This window comes from Thermobia domestica, chromosome 16, assembly GCF_964235325.1.
Source record: "Thermobia domestica chromosome 16, izTheDome1.hap1.1, whole genome shotgun sequence".
Taxonomy (NCBI): Eukaryota; Metazoa; Arthropoda; class Insecta; order Zygentoma; family Lepismatidae; genus Thermobia; species Thermobia domestica.
Genome location: NC_137469.1, coordinates 108,194,675 through 108,215,197, shown reverse-complemented (window position 1 = coordinate 108,215,197; position 20,523 = coordinate 108,194,675). Strand labels below are relative to the sequence as shown.

At 37.3% G+C, this 20,523-nt stretch overlaps 1 protein-coding gene across 1 annotated transcript in view; it reads right to left on the bottom strand.

The window, feature by feature from the left end:
• Positions 1-20,523, bottom strand: part of LOC145673319 (histone acetyltransferase KAT6B-like) — a 130,426-nt gene that overhangs the window by 35,734 nt on the left and 74,169 nt on the right. Inside the window, exon 2 of the mRNA XM_081742915.1 lies at positions 14,710-15,079. Within this exon, the coding sequence (XP_081599041.1) occupies positions 14,710-15,079 (370 nt within the window). The remainder of the gene's footprint in view (positions 1-14,709; positions 15,080-20,523) is intronic.

The window sequence follows — 20,523 nt, the reverse complement described above, 5'->3', positions numbered from 1 at the left end:
TCGCCATTCCTATCCTTGCTTTTATTTCACGTTCGCACTTCATATCATCATTAAAAATACTACGGAAGGTATCGAAAACCAGTGGCGGCCGGTGGATTGTGGTTTCGGGTGTTGCAGTACGAACGATCGGAGACAGAAGATATAAAGAGGACTCATTGACTAATCAGCATAACTTTAGATACAAATGCTATGTGACATGTTAAATTAAATAAAATTCTGTTTTAAAAAAATAAAAAATGCAGAAAATTTAATCCGATTAATCACCTTATTTAATTACTAAGTTAATTCTTCTCTCTTTGATTGGAGCAAATCTGCCTACTACGTGCAAGTATTCTTATTGTCAAGTCTTTTTCGATGGAAAGCATAACCAATGGTAATAACCGTTCTTGGGACATTCAATTTCTTGAAAGTGTCAATTCTTTTTGATGTGAAAAAAAAAAAACTTTTCTTCTTTTACTGACGCCATAGGTACAATTAATATTAATTTCAGAAGCTTTGTAGATTCACTAATTTTTCTAGATTATTGTGAACAATTCATTCTAGCAAACTCAGTTCCTGGAGGAGGTCCGGACCCGGTGGACCCCCTCCTGGCTACGCCTCTGAGCATTGCTAATTGGTCCCAAATTCAATGTGACGTTCCCCACCATACAGTTTTATCAAGAGTATAAAATAGACTTATTTTATAAAATACTATCCACAGACGGGGGAGGGGGGGATTCTGCATATTGACTTATTAATATTTGGTTCACAAATTACTGTAGAAGAAACCTTCATTATCTATATAAGCTAAGAATTAACTTGTAAATGCGGATCTACTTTCATTTGATTTCTGCTTTACTACATATTTTCTTTCTTATTTTGTAATTCTGCTATCACTTTTTTTTAATTGTCATTATATTGATTTGCTTCAGTATAAGTACCGTAATTTAAAAATATGAATGCATAAAAACAAATTCCGTTTGTTAATTGGTAGTGAAATAAAATTCAGAAAGCTCATTTAGCGCGAAAATCTTTCTCATTCACTGGAAACCGTGCTGTGTTGCAGAAGCACTGCAACGACCAGACCCTTTAACTTCTGAGATAGGGGAAGGGAGACTTAACATTTGCTCCAATTCCCGCGCTGAAGGAATCTGGTCGTTGTATGCTCGCTGCAACACAATATAAATTAGAGACTCTGTGACGGATTATTTTTTGCTTTTTAAAACGGATTAACGAAACTGACAGTTACAGAAGTAAAAATATATGTCATTTAAAGTATATATGGGAGTATTAGAAAGTAATTTTTTCTGTTTTTTACTACTATTGCTAATATTTTTTTTTCTTGAAATACTTTGGTCGTTGCGCGACGCTGCAACACTAACGTTAGCCGCCACTGTCGAAAACTCATTGTTGAAAAGTACGCTAAACTGAAATCAAATCAAATTTGTTTAATGTTGATTTTCTCGTGAATTACGCATGATGATTTTGACTCACCCATATCATTTTGTTGAACTCGATGAGATTTATCGATTGGTGTATGATCATGTTTGGACTAGTTTTTTGTTAAACGCTAATAACAATATAGCATTAATACATTTACGTAATATACATTTTAGAGCATTTGAAATGCTTTTAACGTATTTTATGAATTAAACGTAAATGTTAAAATTTACTGTTTAATATAACGCAGACAATTAATTGATATTGGTATTTTCAACTGCAATCTCCTACTTTTTATTTATTTATTTATTTATTTTAAATAACGAAATATAATTCAGGTTTGTATTTTTCATATTTCCTGACGCAACATCCATGTATATCTCCCAGAGGCGAATAAAAGCGTGGCGCACTCTGTCTCGGAGAGACGCAACCGATCGAAATTCGCAATGACTACCTCCCGACCGACCGCTCTGGTAACTAGGAGAATGGAACTGGACGCCGCCAGTCAACTGCGCACAGCGATTACTTCGAATCCCAGCGTCCCAGCAGATTTCCATCCAAACTTTTAGCACCAGCCGCAGACAGCAGCGAAACGAGACGAAAAAAAAAAAAAAAAAATCCGTTAATAAGGATTTCCGCGAAGAATTTTTGTAGGTGATTGACATACACCATCACGAAAATTTAATTAAATTTAATACAAGATGTGATTTAAGCATTTAAAAAATGACCAGAATAGTAGTTAGAAAATTTGTTACTTTTTAATATGTAATAAATTAGTTCGTTAACAATTAATTTTGAAATCAACCATGTCACCTAAATGGCAAACGTATGATTCCATGTTTCATTCGCTGTGGGAAGCAGGACTTTTGGAAGCTTGAGAAATTACTTGAATTAAAAACTGGACCACAAAACTTCAGTGGCGCCGACAGAAATTTATTTTGAGGTGGTTTTTACTAAAGGCGATTATAGGGTAAATGAAAATCACACATTAATAATACACGTAGTTGTGGATTCCATTTCAATCAGCAACAACATGTTACTACTACTACTATTACTCTTACTGCATTAATAGTGTCAACACACTTTTGACACTTAGTACGTGTGGTCCCGGGTTCGATTTCCGGTGACAGAGCCTTGAAAATTGAACCCAATACAGCTGATTCGAATTCTACCTTACTATTCCATAACTTTCCAGCGTGTCCATACGGACACGCAAATAGGGATAACTTTTTATGCCTGGGAGATTTTGTGTGTGGAATTTTGTGACACGGCTCACAGTGAACACATTACAACGATAAGAATAAAAATTTCGTTATTTTCACATTTACTACGATCATATGGAACAAACGTAACCGAAAATATTATAAAATCAGGAAAAAAAATTAATTCGGGCAGTTATGGGTTAAACTAAGTCCACGTCTCGTACATCCTTGGTGCTACAAAATAAATAAACTCCAAATTCTGACATCTTTTTCAATATTGTAATCGTTAGTACAATAGCCTATTACTGCTACCGGCGACTGGGGATGAATCTTTGCAGAGGCTTTGAAAACGATTCTAAAAGAGTTTAACAATACGACTAGAAAATCAGAAATAAACGTGTTGGTAATCGAGGCGCTGACCACACATTACATAGTTGAATATACGACATTATGGAGGCCTTCCTGGGCTATAGACACTACACTGTTTATTATCTACAACCATTATAGAGAATTAATTATACGTGAATTGAATGTTTTTTTTCCTAATGAAACTAAATTAAAACAATGGGATCATTTAAATATTATTACTCAGGGAACGCAACGGTAACAGAACATTGTACTTCACACAAGATTATAAAATTTAGTAAAAAAAAAAAAAGTTAATTTTAATTTTACAAGTCGGGAAATAAGTTTCCCCCTTGCGGATATACAAAAAGGTGTATGGAAGGAATATATATATATATATATATATATATATATATATATATATATATATATATATATATATATATATACGTGTCATAGTACATACGGAAAACTCCTTTGCGGTTGTCTACTTTGTCACTGGTTCCAAAGTCCCTCTCGTTGGAGTCTTCTTCAATATCGAAGAGAAATGGAAGCCGCTGGGTGTAAGTCAGAGCTGTATAGTGGATAGGCAAGGTGCTTCCAACTGAGGATGGCTACATGGTTTCGTGTTGCCGCAGCCAAGTATGGTCTGGTATTGTCATCCAAAAGGAGAACACCAGATGTCAAAACGCCAAGTCGCTTCCTGTGAACGGCACACTTCAATCTCTCGGCGTCTGGCAAGTGATAACACCGCTGAATGTTGATAGTTCAAACCACTTGTACGTGCTGGCCATAGAATGAATAGTTCATCCGAATTGTATGCTAGCACTTGAATAACGTCACCTCTAGGTTCCTGGTCACCAAACCGATGTCTTGCTTGCCCAATAGCTTTACTATTTCTCAGAGAGAAAAAAACAGAAGACATTTTCCGACCTCCCTCGTATAAAATAGTGTATTCTGAATGTCCTTTGGTATTCGCGTTTCAAGGACATTATGAAAAAAAAAGAAAAGAGGAAACAGAAAATGAACTAAAATTTTAGTTTAAAAACAACAGATCATGTTGATAACAAGGGGGGCAACTTCCCTCCCAGGGAAGCTCCCCGAAGTTCGAGGGGGGCCATTTTAAGACAAAACTTTCTTACTCCATATACGATAGGAACATGAAATTATAAATGAAGCATCAAACAGGTTCACTATATTACATGAACAAAATAGCACACAAAAGATAAATAAAACAAAAATGAGTTGTGGGCCCATTTCAGTGGAAAATGTCTACTGTTAGGGGCCCTAGAAATAATAGTTATTCGTATAACTTTGAGATTAGATTTGTTAATATTGTCTCCTTAATTTATGTATGGAACGGGCCCAGGAATGTAATTAATGGCCCTACAGACCTTGCCGTGCGGGAGGGCCCACAGGCTCCGGGAGGCCCGTAAAGAGTAAGAGAAAAATGGAAAGAAGGGGCCCTATGATCGCGGGCCACTAAAAATGAAATGAAATCTTTGAGTTTTACGTCCCACGATTATGCCGGTTAGGCTAAAGGAAACGGTGAAGATGAGAAATGAATAAAATGGTGGAATGAAGAAAGTGGGAGGAAACGGGAGAACCCCGAGGAAACCCACGCACACGGTGTTTGTCCACCGAAAAGTTCACTTGGCGTGGGCTGGGATCGAACCCGGACCCCAAGCACCAGAGGTGAACGCTCTACCATTGAACCACCGCGGCCCCGCGATCAACTAATTTATAATACGGTATTAAGGGTTGATTATGAGACGAGACAGAGCTCTTTCAACAAAAGCAGATACACTTTTCGAGACGAGATAGCTTCAAGCCTGTCTTGTAGGTAGAGGTCCCTCGATTTCAGGTTTTCCCAATGACCAAGTTAGCATAGAGTGTCCCGACTTTAGTTAATCTGTCCTTCTCAAAAAATGTTCAAAAACTCCGAATAATATCATTCGTGCGATATATATATATATTAAAGAAAAGCTTTTCTACAATAATGTCACCCCTGGGAGTATCGGTTTCTGCAAATTTGGATGCCCTACTCCTCGCCCAATTCTAACGATATTAATCAATGATACTGTAAAATCGAATTTTATTTAGTCGAGCTTTTATGTTTTAGCACTTTTTCTTTGTTTTAAATGGACGCGGGACATATCACAGAAAATTAAAGTGAAAATTTTTGAGTTTTACGTCCCACGCTTATGCCTGGTGGGCTAAAGAAGACACTGGTGATGAAAATGAATGAAATGGTGGAATGAAGAAAGTGGGAGGAAACGGAAGAACTCAGATAAAATCCACGCACATACTGTTTGTCAATCACAGAGTTCACTTGGCACAAGCTGGGATCGAACCAGGGACCCCATGCACCACAGGTGAACGCTCTACCACTGAGCCACCGCGCTCCAACATATCAAAGAGTTATGTAGGCCAGTAAAAGGAAATTTAGGCGACGGAAAATTAGGTGATGAAGAAATAGGCGACAGCAATTGGAAAAATGAAATCTTTCAATTTAACGTCCCACGATTACGTATATTAGGCTAAGGGAGAAGGATGTCGAAGGCCAGTGAATGATGACAGAAGAATTGGACAAAAGAGAATTTGGAAGGAAACGGGACTACCCTGAGAAAACCCACGGACACAATGTTGTCCAACACAAACTTACTTGGCTGAGGGATCGAACCAGGTATCCCATGCACCAGAGGTAAGCGCTCTACCATTGAGCCACCGTTACCACCGACAACACTAAGAGGAAAACTAGGCGATGGAAAATTAAGTATCGTAGCTAACAGTGGAAAATTAGGAGACGTAGCAAACAGTGGAAAATTAGGAGACGTAGCAAACAATGGAAAATTAGGTGATAAATAGTTATCTGTTAAAACTTTATTCTTCCCAGTAAGTGTGTTTTGGAATTTACAGTTAATGCAATATAATTCACATTTAATTGCTGTGATATACACTTATATAAGTACACTCGGTGAGAACGTAGAGATATAAAGGTGCTTTTCCTCTTTAAGTCAAAGTTCGTGGAGAAAAAAAATAAAACTTAAGACTGTAAGAAAATACAGAAGTGAAGAAAAATTAGGATTATTCTGCTGCAGTCCCGTTCAGCAGCAAGGCTATACGAAACGGGCAAAGGCTTAAAAGTTACGAAAGATATGTATTACGTACTTGCGGAGAAGCTACAAATTTTGTCAATTATTTTGACTTTACTTGTGATTCAGAAAGTTTTAAGAGACGTTGGTACGTTCGAAAGATTTTACAGGACGAAGGAATCCTCCCATCTTCTTTCTTCCAGAAGTTTGGAATGAAAAATAGTGCAGCATTAACTGCGAACTAAAAAAAAACGAAGGATGAAATAATAGATTTTTCCACTCAGTTGGGTATAAACATCCATCGATTTGGAAATTTATTAGTTCCTTCCACATTGATGAGAGCACGCTTCGTGCACAATCAGCTCAGGAGGGGCTTCCAAAGAAAGCATAAATTATATATATATATATATATATATATATATATATATATATATATATATATATATATATATATATATATATATATATATATATATATATAAACGCTTAGAAGTGAGATTGAGAACTTGTATTGGCAAGTTAAAGAATATATACAAGACATTGCGCGAGTTCCTTGCCTCAGTTGCTCATAATTTGTATCACTACTATAAATGGCTGATGATGTTAAGAGGTCTGCACGGGCCGAATTTTTAGCCCGGGCCCGGCCCGGCCCGTGAATTTGTAATATGAAGCCCGGCCCGAGTCCGAAATATGTTTTAGCCTTTAGACCCAAGCCCGTGTGATAATCAAATGAGCCCGAAATACGTCCAACTAACACAAAATTGTATTTTTATTTACAACAATTAGAGGTTTAATTTTCTAGTTTACTTTTGCAGCGCTTGTTTTCCACTAATACATATTCTCCTTTTTGTAATTTAGTAATATTTTCGACGTCCATTGTATTGCGATTCAGTTTCGGCAACATTTCTTTTTTTACCAAAATGAAAAATAGAAATGCTATATTTTTTGTGGAGAATTTGGGAAAGAAGTACTTCTATCAGTAAAAGAAAGAAATAATAATTAAAAAAAACTAAAATATAAACTAACATTGTCTTGAAGAAGACAAAAATAAGACAACTTGTTCCGAATGCCTTTGTTCCTTTAATTCAGTGTAAGAAACAATACTTTCACTCACAGATAAGCTAAGCATGTTTATTTCTTTTACTTTTAGTTTTTTTCTCTCCACAGTTAGCTTTACTCTTAATTGCATAATGATAATCAGAATTTTAGTATGGGCGTCTCAAGTTACAAATTTTGATGTGGTTTAAGAATTCTCCAGAGAGAACAGTCCGATAAACATCGTTGTACTGTATATTTACTAGGCCCGAAAAGGTCCGAGAAATATGGTTGTATATTTAAAAATTTACGGTCCGGGCCCGAAGTGAGCTATTCTTTGAGGCCCGAGCCCGTGTAAACTTCTAGGTGATGTATAATTGTAGCCCTATATACCAATCATGTAGGTATTATCTTCCTTCTGTATATATTTTTCCAATGTTCAACCTAAAATTTTTGTATAACAGACAAAGTACAGTAAATTGTGATGATCATAAAATACTTAGAAGTGTTTTCAGTACTTTTATTTACATTTGTGATGCATAAATTTCTCCCCGGCTTTAGGAATGAGCGCGAGTAAAGTTCATTCAACGAACCTTCTGATCCTGATGTAAACATTGCAGAATTGTATTACTCCGCCAGTCATCGGATGATTGGCTGTAAACATTGCAGAATTGAATTTTTCCGCCAGTCATCGGATGATTGGCTATCGGTCAGCGCTTCTTTCGAGAAGCACGTGCTTGTACCCTGTCGATGTTCTACTTATTCCCCGCATGTGGCCATATTGTTAACTGTGATTCGCACTAAAGTTGTGTCAAAACCACTTTCAATGCATGTGTATTCTCTTTTATTGCATTAATTCAATTTAGTTCTTAGATAAAGTGTTGTTTCTGTTGTCTAATTCTAAGGAATTCTGATAATGAGCCTTATAAGCAAGGACTATTTTCTTCTGCCGCATGGGTGTTCTAAGGCTTTCTAACCAATAAAATCGAACAATCACCATGTGTATTTGTTTACATGGGGTACTGAACGTTCCTTGAATAAACTTTAGATTGATTACCAGGGTACCTAGAAACAGTCTCAGCCATCAAATTCTCAACAATCAATTACTGTATATCACCTATTATTTAGTCTTCCGTTCCTAAATTTTCCGCTACTTTTCATGTCACCTAATTTTCCTACAATCCTACCTCTGGCTCGCGGGTCATGCGCTAAAGACTTTTACTTTAGTTTAACCATTAAGATACGGGGGTAGCTTATAAACACAGTAAATCGTTCCTTTGAGTATGGGTGTGGTATATAAACACAAAGACTGGACGAAGAGTAAGGGTTTATAAGCCTCATTTGCGTTTCATTTGTTAAATAAGTCATTGGTACGCTTGGTGGCCCCGCGTAGCGTAGTGCGAGCGGTCCCGGGTTTCGATTCCCGGTGGGGCCACTCAGTCGAAAATGTGTAAAAGCTTTTTCAGGCCAGCCACCTTGAATAAGGTTTTCCTGGGTTTTCCTCATTCACACCAGGCAGATGCCGGTATGGTACCTAACTTATAGGTCCCAGGCCACTTCCTTCCCCAATCCTTTCTTCCTTCCCTTTTCCTGGATAGTGTGCTCGCCGAGGGACGTCATCCCTCATGCGTGACGGGTTAAATGGTCTTAGATGCCGAAAGCCCAGAAATCTAAAATCCTAAATCCAATCTTAGACTTGGATGACTTTAGAGTCCATTTCCTTGCATCTCTGAAGAAAGATTGATAGTCATCTATTGAAGTCCAAGGGCAAGTCCCTGAAAACAGATGGTGTCCCCACTCATGAGTTATCACTGTCTTGGGCGGCTCACATTACATTCTTCTATACATTCTATACAGGCGCTCTACCCCCCCCCCCCGAGTTATTGCCGCAGTTGGCGTCTTTCATCAGGGATTACACTCACGAATTCTTTTAGAGATTTTAACGAATGTAAACCTCCTGAAGGCGCCCTACAGTTATTGCCACGCTTGTCGTCTTGTATCAGGAACTACGCATTGAGCCTATATATCTGAAACTTTATCAAATTGCAATGGAATTCATCCGCAGATTAGATAAACTCTTAATCCTTTACAACAATGTATGTAAGTGTAAACATTGTACATGAGCGGTCATTGCTCTGAACGACCTTGCTGCTGTTTTGTAAATAGTTAGTATATACGTATGTAGATGGCAGGAATGTGCTGGTACTTGTGGTACCGTCCTGTCAAAGGTAAAAACTACGTGCTTTCACGCGTTTCCACCAGGGACTACGACAATATGCTCAATGCTAAGCCGATTATACAGGGTGGGCCAAAAACTCTCGCACCGCAGCACACTAGAGCAACTATTTAGTTTTCATACACTGCTTTTCTTGTTGTAGGCGAATTATGGTGATTAATTTACAAGTGTTTTCTTTCTTTTCTTACTACAGATGAGTCACGCTGGCTAATTAACAAGTTCTTTCTTTGTTGTGGCAGATGTATGTTGACTGCTGAGGATAAGGCAGATATCATTCTCTGTGGACGTGAAGAGCACACATACACACACGATGTCAGCGAAATTCACTCGACGGTATTCAGATCGGAAGCCAGTGGCGCACCTCCCCTCCCCGTTGGTAGATTGCTAGCTACGAAAATTCAAAAGAACAGGTAATGTGTCTATGTGTCCCGACCTGGATGACCAAGTATATCAGAAGTATACAGGAAGTGGTCCTCGCAAAGATTTAGGCCTATTCGACTCGCAGAAATCAACGCGCTCTTAAGCCTGTAATAGGATGTTCGTAATAATAATAATAATAATAATAATAATAATAATAATAATAATAATAATAATAATAATAATAATAATAATAATAATAAATAAAAGAACAAGTATCACTCTCAAGTTGCAATTACTACACTGTTTGGTACAAGACGATCTTGACCTCCGAGTGGTTTCTGTAAAGATGCAAGATGTGGATTTTTTTTTTTTTTTTTTAAATAGCAAGATCATGTTCTCCGATGTAGCAAATTTTTATGTTAAGGGGCATATGACCTGTAAAAATTGCCTTACTGGTCCGATCACAATCCGCATAAACCGTGAACACATAATGGTTTGGTTTGTTTAAAGACCGTATCATTGGTCCCTAATTTTCTAAAACATTATCAGTAGCGAAACGTACCTTGTAATGTTGGGAGACTCATTATTTTTAGAATTGGACATGACTGGTTGACATTTAAAAACTTTAAAATAAAAGAAAACAAAGATGGCGCACGTACTTCTACACTCTTAATGCTCTTAATTATACACTATGCATTTTTTTCATGTAAAATTGCATGCAATGATTACATCATGTATAAAAAGCACTATTACCATATTCTTTCTACTAACAGAGGAAATTATACAGTAAAATGAAATAAAAGTGCGCCAAAATTTGTAAGCATATACTATTTAAATGGTAATCACATCTTCTTTATCTTTAATGCATTTCTACCTTTTCCCGTTTCTATTGATTCTTGTAGTGTGGGATGGGATACTGTATGTGGAATACTTGCGTGTAGGATGGTTACCGTAGCGCTGTTGAAACGTTGCTATGAGAAATGAATGCCCGTCGACGGAATTTGTCAATAACCGAGAAAGCGTCGTTGCCCACATTTCACATCTCTCCTAACACTCGTGACACATACGTTGATTATTTAAGAAGTCCGTTGATGGAACCACAGGTCGGATTCAACACAAACAAAACATAAATAATGGGAGACTGGGATTTTGTTTTAAAGTTCGTAACGATGCACTAGTGGTAGACATGGTTTTGACTGTCATTTTACCATTCTGTGAGTCAATATATATACGAAGTTAAATAAAATGCCTTAAAACAGCGTCTCTCAAACCTTTTGCAAGTGGGGACCACTTTTATTAGTCAGAATGTTCTACAGACCACAATACTCTAGTCCCCTTCGAAAGTGTTTCTTTTTTTTTCTTTTTTGCATATACCACTGTACCAGTATACTTATTTTCTAAGATAGTATTAATTATAATTCTCTTAATATTGGTATTAATAGACGAAATAAATTATTTTTCTGTAATTGAAGATTATTACGAATCTTTTATAATATGCAATACACTTATAGGTTTACCTAGGTATAACATATTAGAATTCGTGTAATTAATATATTCTTAAGTGGTATAATAAATTATACCAAATAAATTATACCTGTTTGAGATTCTCAACTGTACAGTGTAATACACAATCACTTGACTTTCACTTTATTCTGTGTTTTTGGCACTAATGTTCAATCTATGAGGACAAAAAAGCACACCTGGGTCCGCGGACCACAATTTGAGAAACGCTGCCATGATATAACACATTAAAGTCCGTCTTTCATACTAATTCAGCATATTTGTACAGTTGCCCTGCCCACTAATTTGGTAGCTATCAGTGTGATGTAGTTGAGTGTTCTAAAGAGTTTGAATTGATGTTCGTGAGCCAAAGTCATCTGAAGCTCAAGTTCCTTTGAAGAGCAATGGGTGCTTTTTACTTTTGTCAAAGTTTGGGCTGTAATAATAACTGTCAAAAATAATGCTTTTATAAAATACACTGATGAGGAGGAAATCATTTTTTGGTGAGTTAAAACGAAGATATGGGACTAAGAATACATGTGAGTTTTGTTTCGCATTGTGAAACTACAGCATACTACCAATCTATGCAAATTCAATACTGACGCAGATTATAACTCCCGGCTGCAATACAGAGATAGTGAGCGGCGGCGCAACAAGTAAGACTTTTTTTTTTTTTTTTTTTTTTGTTAAGCAAAGCTCAAAATATTCGTGAAATTGAAAAACAATCCTGTGGAGGATCCGGGAGCAGACTTCAACATTGGGAGGTGGGCGGATTTGAGGCTTATTCTGGGGGAACATCAATTTCAACTCACTTTCCTCTGTGTCAATTGGACACAAATCATTACATTTCCCCTCCAAAAAAAAAAAAAAAAAAAAAAAAAAAAAATCGGATTATTGGGGGGACAGTCCCCCCAGTTCCAAGATTGGAAGGGACACGTCCCCCTCATCCCCCCGGGATTTGCGCCAGCGATAGTGAGAGATGAGACCTGTTATGCAGTAACTTTTTACCACTTCCGGTCTTAATAACGAGATACAAAGACGGCATCTCTTTTCTTAAGGTGTTGTATTAATTTATAAAAAAAAAAATGTTTTCCGCGGTCTATTAATAGTTTTTGTTCTATGGTAAAACTGGAAAGGATTGAATTGCATCCGCTTTCAATAGAGGATTATTGAAGGAAATTAATCATATTCTTTGGGACGCTAAGTCGACTCCAAAAGAACACTTCTTGGTATCTTTTACCGTATTTGCTCTGTACAAATCAATATTGAAACCGGAAACATTCGAACCATTTCCGTTTTAATATTTTTACGTGTGGTTATGATCGCCGAATCGATTCCAGAAAATTGCGTATCGCTTTTTATTACCTTTTTGATCTTCGGTGCCCACCAACCAACAATGAAACTGGAAGTGGTTCATTTCTACTACTTTTGGTTTGAATAGCGGGTTACTGGAGGAGACGGAACCTATTCTTGGGACGCTGAATCGATTACATAAAATTGTTTCTCGAAATCTGTTACTGTTTTCACTATAATACCTGTCGACGGAAATAAAGATAGATGGACATAGCCGTTCTTCAAGACTTAACAATCTGAAAGTCTAAAATTGAACGCTCTTCTTAAGACTGAGAACTAAAGTTTTTGTGTGTACTAGGGGAATAGTTCGCTGCAATCCATCTATAATCAGTACGTACAATACTTGATGCGATGTGCTTATTACTTGTCTGATGGTTGAAAACAAAAGCGACACTTAAAACATTTACTCGCATCCTATATTTTTAGTCAAATCTAATGTCTTCATTTTCCTCCACCAAAAGAAAAATATCCTTTTTTACTGGGTTTTATGAAAATATAATTTTTAATTTTTACCGGTTAATAATTCCTTTTTGGTATTTACTCAATATAAGGCAATCAATTCTTTACGTTTAACTAACTAACTATCTCTATGGTAACAAATAAAACACAGTTCTGACCAGAGCAGAATGAAATATATTAAAAACTATACTTACAATGTGTTACAGTTTCGAGGACCTAAAGTCCTCTTCATCAGACAAACACTACAGAGCCATGGAGTTTGTTCATTATCTCTATGGTCTATGGAACCCAGAGGTTCAACGCCCCATTTACAAAAGCTCTCTACTGACTTTTGTCCTTAGCTAACTGGTTCTAGGTTTCTATGTACACTTATGTCCGAAATGATTGTCGCATATCTATAACTGTCTTCTTGCAAGAATATAATTTGAAAATGATTTTGCAAGGTACTTTTAATACTATACTATGTGTATAATCGGGTAATGTATATTTGTGGTCAATTTCATAGGAAAAGAATTATAAATATGAATATTAGAATAAGTAAAACAAAATGTTGCTAAATGGACAGGAAAATTTTGTTTTCGGTTTATTTTTTCTTATTTACTGCTTTTTTGACATGAAATTTTCCACATACATGTCTTTGCCGATTATACACATACTAACATTATAAGAAATACCGGGCGAATTCTTTATCAAATTATATTCCTACAACAACATATTTATTGACATGCGACAATAATTTTGGAAGTGAGTGTACTTTGTATTCCTATTTCTGCGATATCAATCTGAATATTGTCCTCCCATCTGTGCCTAGTCTTCCTAATGGTCTTTTTCCGACTAGGTTTCCACTTCCCAGTCAAAATTTTGGAAGCATGTCTATCTATTTCCATTCTGGCTACATGACCTGCCCACTTGAACCCACTAGACTTGATTCCTCTATCAATGTTTGGAAAAAGATTATTAGTTATGTAGTTCGTCGTTATGAAGTGTTCGAATATTTGCTTCAGAATTCATTTTCAAATACTCTGTGTTTTTCTCCCAAACTAAGAGGTTATGTTTCGCAACCATACAGCACAATAGGCATAATTATCATTATATAACTATATATCATTATTATATAACATTAAAATACTACATAGTTTCTTGTGGAAGGCTATAGTTCCTCACTTCGCCGTTAGAGGTCTCGAACTAGAACTGAACCACTCTGCCATCTATTGAAATAATGCTTAATAAACTGATGTTACCCACGCACATACGCAATATAACGACATTCGTGCGTGATAATACATTGAATTTTACAGTTAAAATTACACACATTGATTATGTGAAAATACTGTATTGACATTGAGTTTCAGTATCTGTACAAAAAGTCAGAGCTCCAATGAAATCTTCCAGCTGTACGTCCCACGGTATTGCCATGTATGCTAAAGGAGACAATGATGATGAGAAAGGAATTAAGTAAGTGGAAGGAAACGGAAGAATCTCGAGAAAACCCACGCACAAGGTGTTTCTCCACCACAATGTCCACTTGGAGCGAACTGAGATCGAACCGGCGACCTGACACACCAGAGGTGAATCGTCTACCACTAAGTCCCAGAGAGCTCTGGTTAATATGGCAATAATAGACTCTAACAAATAAAAAAGTAACTAACAAAGTCATTGTAATATAAAGCAAAACAAACAAAAATACAAATCTTAAGGCACTTACCTTTCGTATTGCAGTCCTTGCATGACAAAAGCTTTTCGTACAGCCCTCGCCTATTGCTCATCTGATGGCAATAGACACATAGCTCTTTCTCCTTTGAGCGTGTTGGAGTGGTAGGTGTCGTTGTGGCAGTGACTGCTGCTACAGGGTTCGTGGAGCCGTTGGTCATTGTGGTAGCTGTAGTTGTTGTCACTCCTGTTGTGGGTATTGCTGAAACTGCTTGGACTTGAGCTGCAGCTGCAGCCGCTGCCGCCGCGGCGGCTGCTGCAGCTGCTTGAGCTGCCAATTCTTGATTTCGTTTTGTGCTGCCCACAGGACGGCCTCGCTTCCTTGGAACATGGTTTTCCGATGGATCAAATACTTTCTTTGCGCGCTGAAAGATAAGAAAATAAACAAATACTAATTATTTAAGAGGGTATGTAGTTTAGGGTTTCGAAAATTAAAAAAACCTGACGATCAAATTCTCTCACGATTTTCTTTAACACTTTGAGCGCGGGACCATTTAAATATCTCACGATCGGCGGCGTATATTAACAGCTTTAGAAAAAAGCCCAAAATACCTTTTATGTTTTTGGACCAACTAATTTTTACACAATAAATCGACTTAAACTCTTTTTTTTTTTCAAAGCTCTGTCCAAACGGAAACACGATAGAAGAAAGTTTCGGAAAGTGTTGCTATTTTCACTGGTAGCTTCTCATTTTAGATACTGTATATTTACAACGAAGGGGGTTGCACGTGCACCTTTGCACCCCCCTAAATCAGGCCCTGTATATATATATATATAATGATTGGTAAGATGAGTGTAGGGGCGCCAAATTCTACTTCGCCCCGGGCGCCGAAATCTCTAGCTACGGCTCTGGATATACCTACCAACTCGAATGAAGCTACTTCGATTCCCGGTGGGGACATCGGTTGGAAAGGTGTAACAGCTTTCTCAGGCCAGTCATCCGAGTGAGGTTTCTCCTAAGTTTTCCTCATTCACACTACACAAATGCCAGGATGGTACTTAACATAATTGCCCCAGGCCACTTCCTTCTTCATTCCTTTCCATTTCCCCGGGCAGTGTGATCATCGAGAGACAGCATTCCTTATGCGGGGGCCGCGGGGCTCAGTGGTACAGCGTTCACCTCTGGTGCTTGTAGTCCCGGGTTCGATCCCGGCCACCGCCAAGTGAACTTTGTGGTGGACAAACACCGTGTGCGTGGGTCTTCTCGGGGTTCTCCCGTTTCCTCCCACTTTCTTCATTCCACCATTTCATTCATTACTCATCATCACCGTCTCCTTTGGCATAACCATGGGACGTAAAACTCAAAGATTTCATTTCATTTTAATTTCATTCCTTATGCGGGCTAACATGGCCATAAATGTCAAAAGTCTAGAAATCTAATTCATAATCGAATGAAGCCACGATACGTCTCAGTGGAATGGAAATTGCTTGGCTGAGTTTAACGACGTTTCTTAAAGCTTTGAGGTTACGTGAGAGTCATCGTCGTTTCTAAAATTCAAATCGAACTCACCTCTCTCATACTAAAACTGGAAGCGTTAACTATTTAACTCAAAGGATATATATAATATGAGTTTGAGAAAAGCTTTAATAATTATTATTGTAAACGAGATCTTCTTGGCCAGCGACACACTAGTGAAAATTATAAACAAGACTTCTTTAGTCTCTTCAGGAATGTTAGAAGGTCATTACATCAGGAAGTGAAATCCATGCGAATGGCCACCACCACCTGTTGTGCTAGCTTTGCTTGAGTTATTATATAAGTCTGTGGCTGCAAGGCTAAGAGAAACAGATGACGGAATTAAGCGAAGTGTAGTGAGAATTTGTTTCTCACTTATTCCTTTACACCTGCTATGTATAACATACGGTAACCAGAAGCATAACATTGCAGTGTAAAACTTTTAATGTCTATTTCACAGGCATCACATTCTTCAACTTGAATTGCATATGATAATTATGCACCTGTTTTACACATGAAGTTCTCCCCTACGCTACAGAACTGAATATTTAATTTCACGCCGTTTAAATACAATTATATGTTCTATAATATTATTATATTAGATAGCTATCGATGCACGATTAGTGACAACGACGGAGGAGACAATTGCAAAGGGGCATCTCGCTAGTGGCTAAATCTACCCAGGACTTGTATCGTAATAGGGTGGCCCAAAAGTAGGTATACAGTCCCGTACTGTTCAACTCATTGTTTTTATTAGTTTCTTTATTATTTGTTCTTAATGTCTTTTTACTTACATCTTAAGCTCAGAACAGAAACATATAAGCTAGAATGTTATACTTGATCAATGCAGGGGTGCATACCTACGTTTGGGCCACCCTGAAGTCAACCACTAGCGTATACAAGGAAGTTTAGGAGTTTTAACATCCCTTGAGCAAGATATTATGCAAAACTAAATGTTTATCGCACTAATATATGCATATAAACACGTGAAATTATATGAAATTGGAAGCTTAGATTCCCTTGCCAAACGCCTGCGCACGGCACTGAAGTGTACTGATAGAAAACTATCCTTTACAGTATACAAAACAGAGTTACCCTCCAAAAGAAAATTCTCCGTCCCTCCTAATCCCCCCCAAAAAAGAACAAAAAACAAAAAACAAAAAAAATCAAACATTTCTTCTTGTTCTTCTACAGCAGCGTTTCCCAACCGGTGTGCCGCGGCACACTGGTGTGCCGCGAATGGACCTCTGGTGTGCCGCGAGGAAATCGAAACAAAATTATTAATTCTATAGCAACCAAATCGGATGACATAGGAAAAAATATGTACATTTTTGTATTTCACCTTACTATTAATTTCTATCATGGTAAAAATTACTGTAATTATAATATATTATTCTACATCTATTATACTGTGTAGCAGACAGTATTTCGGCTTGTACACATTTCCACGTTTAGCTGCTTTGTGACGCTTCAATTGAGAGTCATACTAACACCGAGAAATGGAAACACTTGTATGGTACGCGTCGAGTGAACGTTCGTAGAACACTCTTTGGCACGTGAATGACAGAATAACACTTTGTGCAACAGCTGTGTTTTGACTTCGACACATCGCAAGCTGTGTGATTGCAATAATATGCACTGGTTTTGGTTAAAATAGCAAAGTTAAAAGTACAAGACATTTGTTTGTTTGTTCGTTATTTAGTGATCTTCGTTCTTAGTGAAAGGTTGGATACAGTTTTCGAAAGAGAAAGCGTATTTTTAAAAATCTGAGTTCAGTATTTCATTACAATTGTTTTCTATTTTAAAATTAGAATAAAAAATAAGCACAATGAATTAGCATAGGGGAAAACCAGAAATCGCGCTTACATCTCTGTGAGGAGATCAGTAATCACAGAAAAAAAAAATACCATGGTATTTTATATTTGCAAATAATAATAATAATAATAATAATAATAATAATAATAATAATAATAATAATAATAATAATAATAATAATAATAATAATATCTATGAGTGTGCCGCGAGAATTCAAGTTACACCCGTAGTGTGCCGCAAGTTGAAGAAGGTTGGGAAACGCTGTTCTACAGGATTGGCACGGGAGGCACAAAAGTTAGCTCGTTGGAATCTGTTCCATAACCTTCACAACGAGAATGTTTACTGTATAATAAAATATGGCTTGCTTTTGTAATCGTTATTTACGTCGTGGTTCGGAGTAATGTTTATTTCTCACATATTTCCCCCTTTTTTGTTACAATTCCCAGTTGCCCTACGACGATCACGATTATTTGCCCATGCCTACAGTTTCACTCACGATGACTGGGAACATGGCGGGCGAAAATGTAAGCAACGTAAATAAAATATTGGTTAAGCTACACATATGATATTACAACAAATGACAAAATAACCTTTTGATAAAACAAGTGTAATATTACTATAGAAGCACGAGTATTACAAGAATGTATGTTTCAAATACATCTACTATTAACAACTCAGTATCAGTAACACGACGGTGTGGTGGCTCAAATAGCGGATACTGTGGTGGCTAAAAATGTTAATAGACTCACGTGTTTCTTCGGCTAGCCTGTTGATGTTGCTCCCTCGTTGTCCCGTATTCGAGGATGTGCGCTGTTTGTGGAGTTGAAGTCCCAAAGTTAACCTTCCGCTGCTGCTGCTTTAATGAGAGTTCCAGATAAGAGCTAGAAGTATGAGTTCTGTTCCATAAGGTCGTTAATGACGTGCTGTTAAATAAGTGCACTTATATAAAATTCACTGTGTGAAAATAAACTATCACTTTTGTACGTAGAAAGCTAGGCAGCCTGAATGCTGCTTTTAGGAAAACGCAATTTGTACGAGCGAACGTCAACACGTTCCTCCTGCACTGGCCCACGGCGACTGCCCCCTTTGTTCAGTTAGCTAGTGCGTATATCTTCTCCGGGCCGAGACTCTTCGGTGATGACGTATGATGACAAGTTCACACTCTTTGGCTAAAGAAGTGCGGACATTTTAAATAATCAAATCAGCGTTGAGCACCGTCAAGAAGTAAAGTGTTTTTGCGACTTTCCCGTTCCTTTCGGGACTGAGAGCGTTCACAAAGGAAATCACTGTCTCTGCAACGTGTGTCCATACATGGTTACGAAATCTAACGGAAGTCTACTAACACAGATGAAAAGACATTCCAAAGCGATGACAAAGAGTTTCTGGAACATTTGGATTTATACGAGGGTTGGTTAATAAAGTTCAAAATAAACCTATCCTTTTTCAATATTTCTTTTAAATTCGTCAAAAATGAGCTGTAGGGCGGTGACACTTTATACTTTCCTTTGACTTTGTTCACCTAGGGTTACCAGATGATAAAAGGATACATTTTTAGATTTCATATAAAGGCTTCATAATTAGTTGACAAATCTCTTAACACTGTTCGGTATTTATACCAATTTATTATTTTTAGTCCACTGACATATGTGGAACTAGTATTTACTTTAAAACAAGGTTGGCAAAAACTATGGTTTATTTTTTTTTTAAATATTTTTTGGTTTAGACTTTTTTCTTTGCTTAAACCACGTTCTTTTGGTTTAAACAATTTGCTATATTTATTTACATGTATATTACACATGGATAGAAGTAAGTTTGTTTCGCCTTGGTGTTATTATGCAACAACGGGGTTATGCTGGAAGGGGTCACATAAGCTTAAAGCGTAATCCAAACCGCTTCTCGGTTTACATCCGAGAGAAATTGTCTTCCGTTTAGACTCGAAATCGGGACTAATTGGCCACAAATGCGATGAGTTTGCCGACTTACTCACGAAGGACTCCTGATAAAAATACGTTGTACTGATCTTTACATACTTGTTAACATCATTGTCGAGTCATCTCAGAAGGACAAAAAGATAAAGTTGCAGAAGTGAAACCATTATACAGAATTATACAGGGTGTTTCGAAACAACATCGACAACGTTTTGGAGGTGATTCCTGACACCAAGATAAGACGAAAAGTATAGACCAACCTGGGTGCACAAATGCTTCCTTTCGGAGTTATAGGCTGCCGAAAACATGAAAAAAAAAGAATTTTAAACGTCCATAGCTCCAAAACTATGGGACCTACAATAGTCGGGTCAAGACTTTATTTAGGAACTAGCATGTGCCCTATTCAAATATCCATGTTTCAGAATCCTGCGGTACTTCCGTAACAACTTTCAACAAGAGGTGGTTTGTGAGTACTTCAAATTATAAGACCGTAGTCAAACTCCCTCTCCAAAACTTGTTGTGTGAGTACCTTAGGATTCTGAAACACGTATTTTTGGATAGTCCACATAATTATTAGTTCCTAAGTGAAATCTTGACCCGACTACGGTAG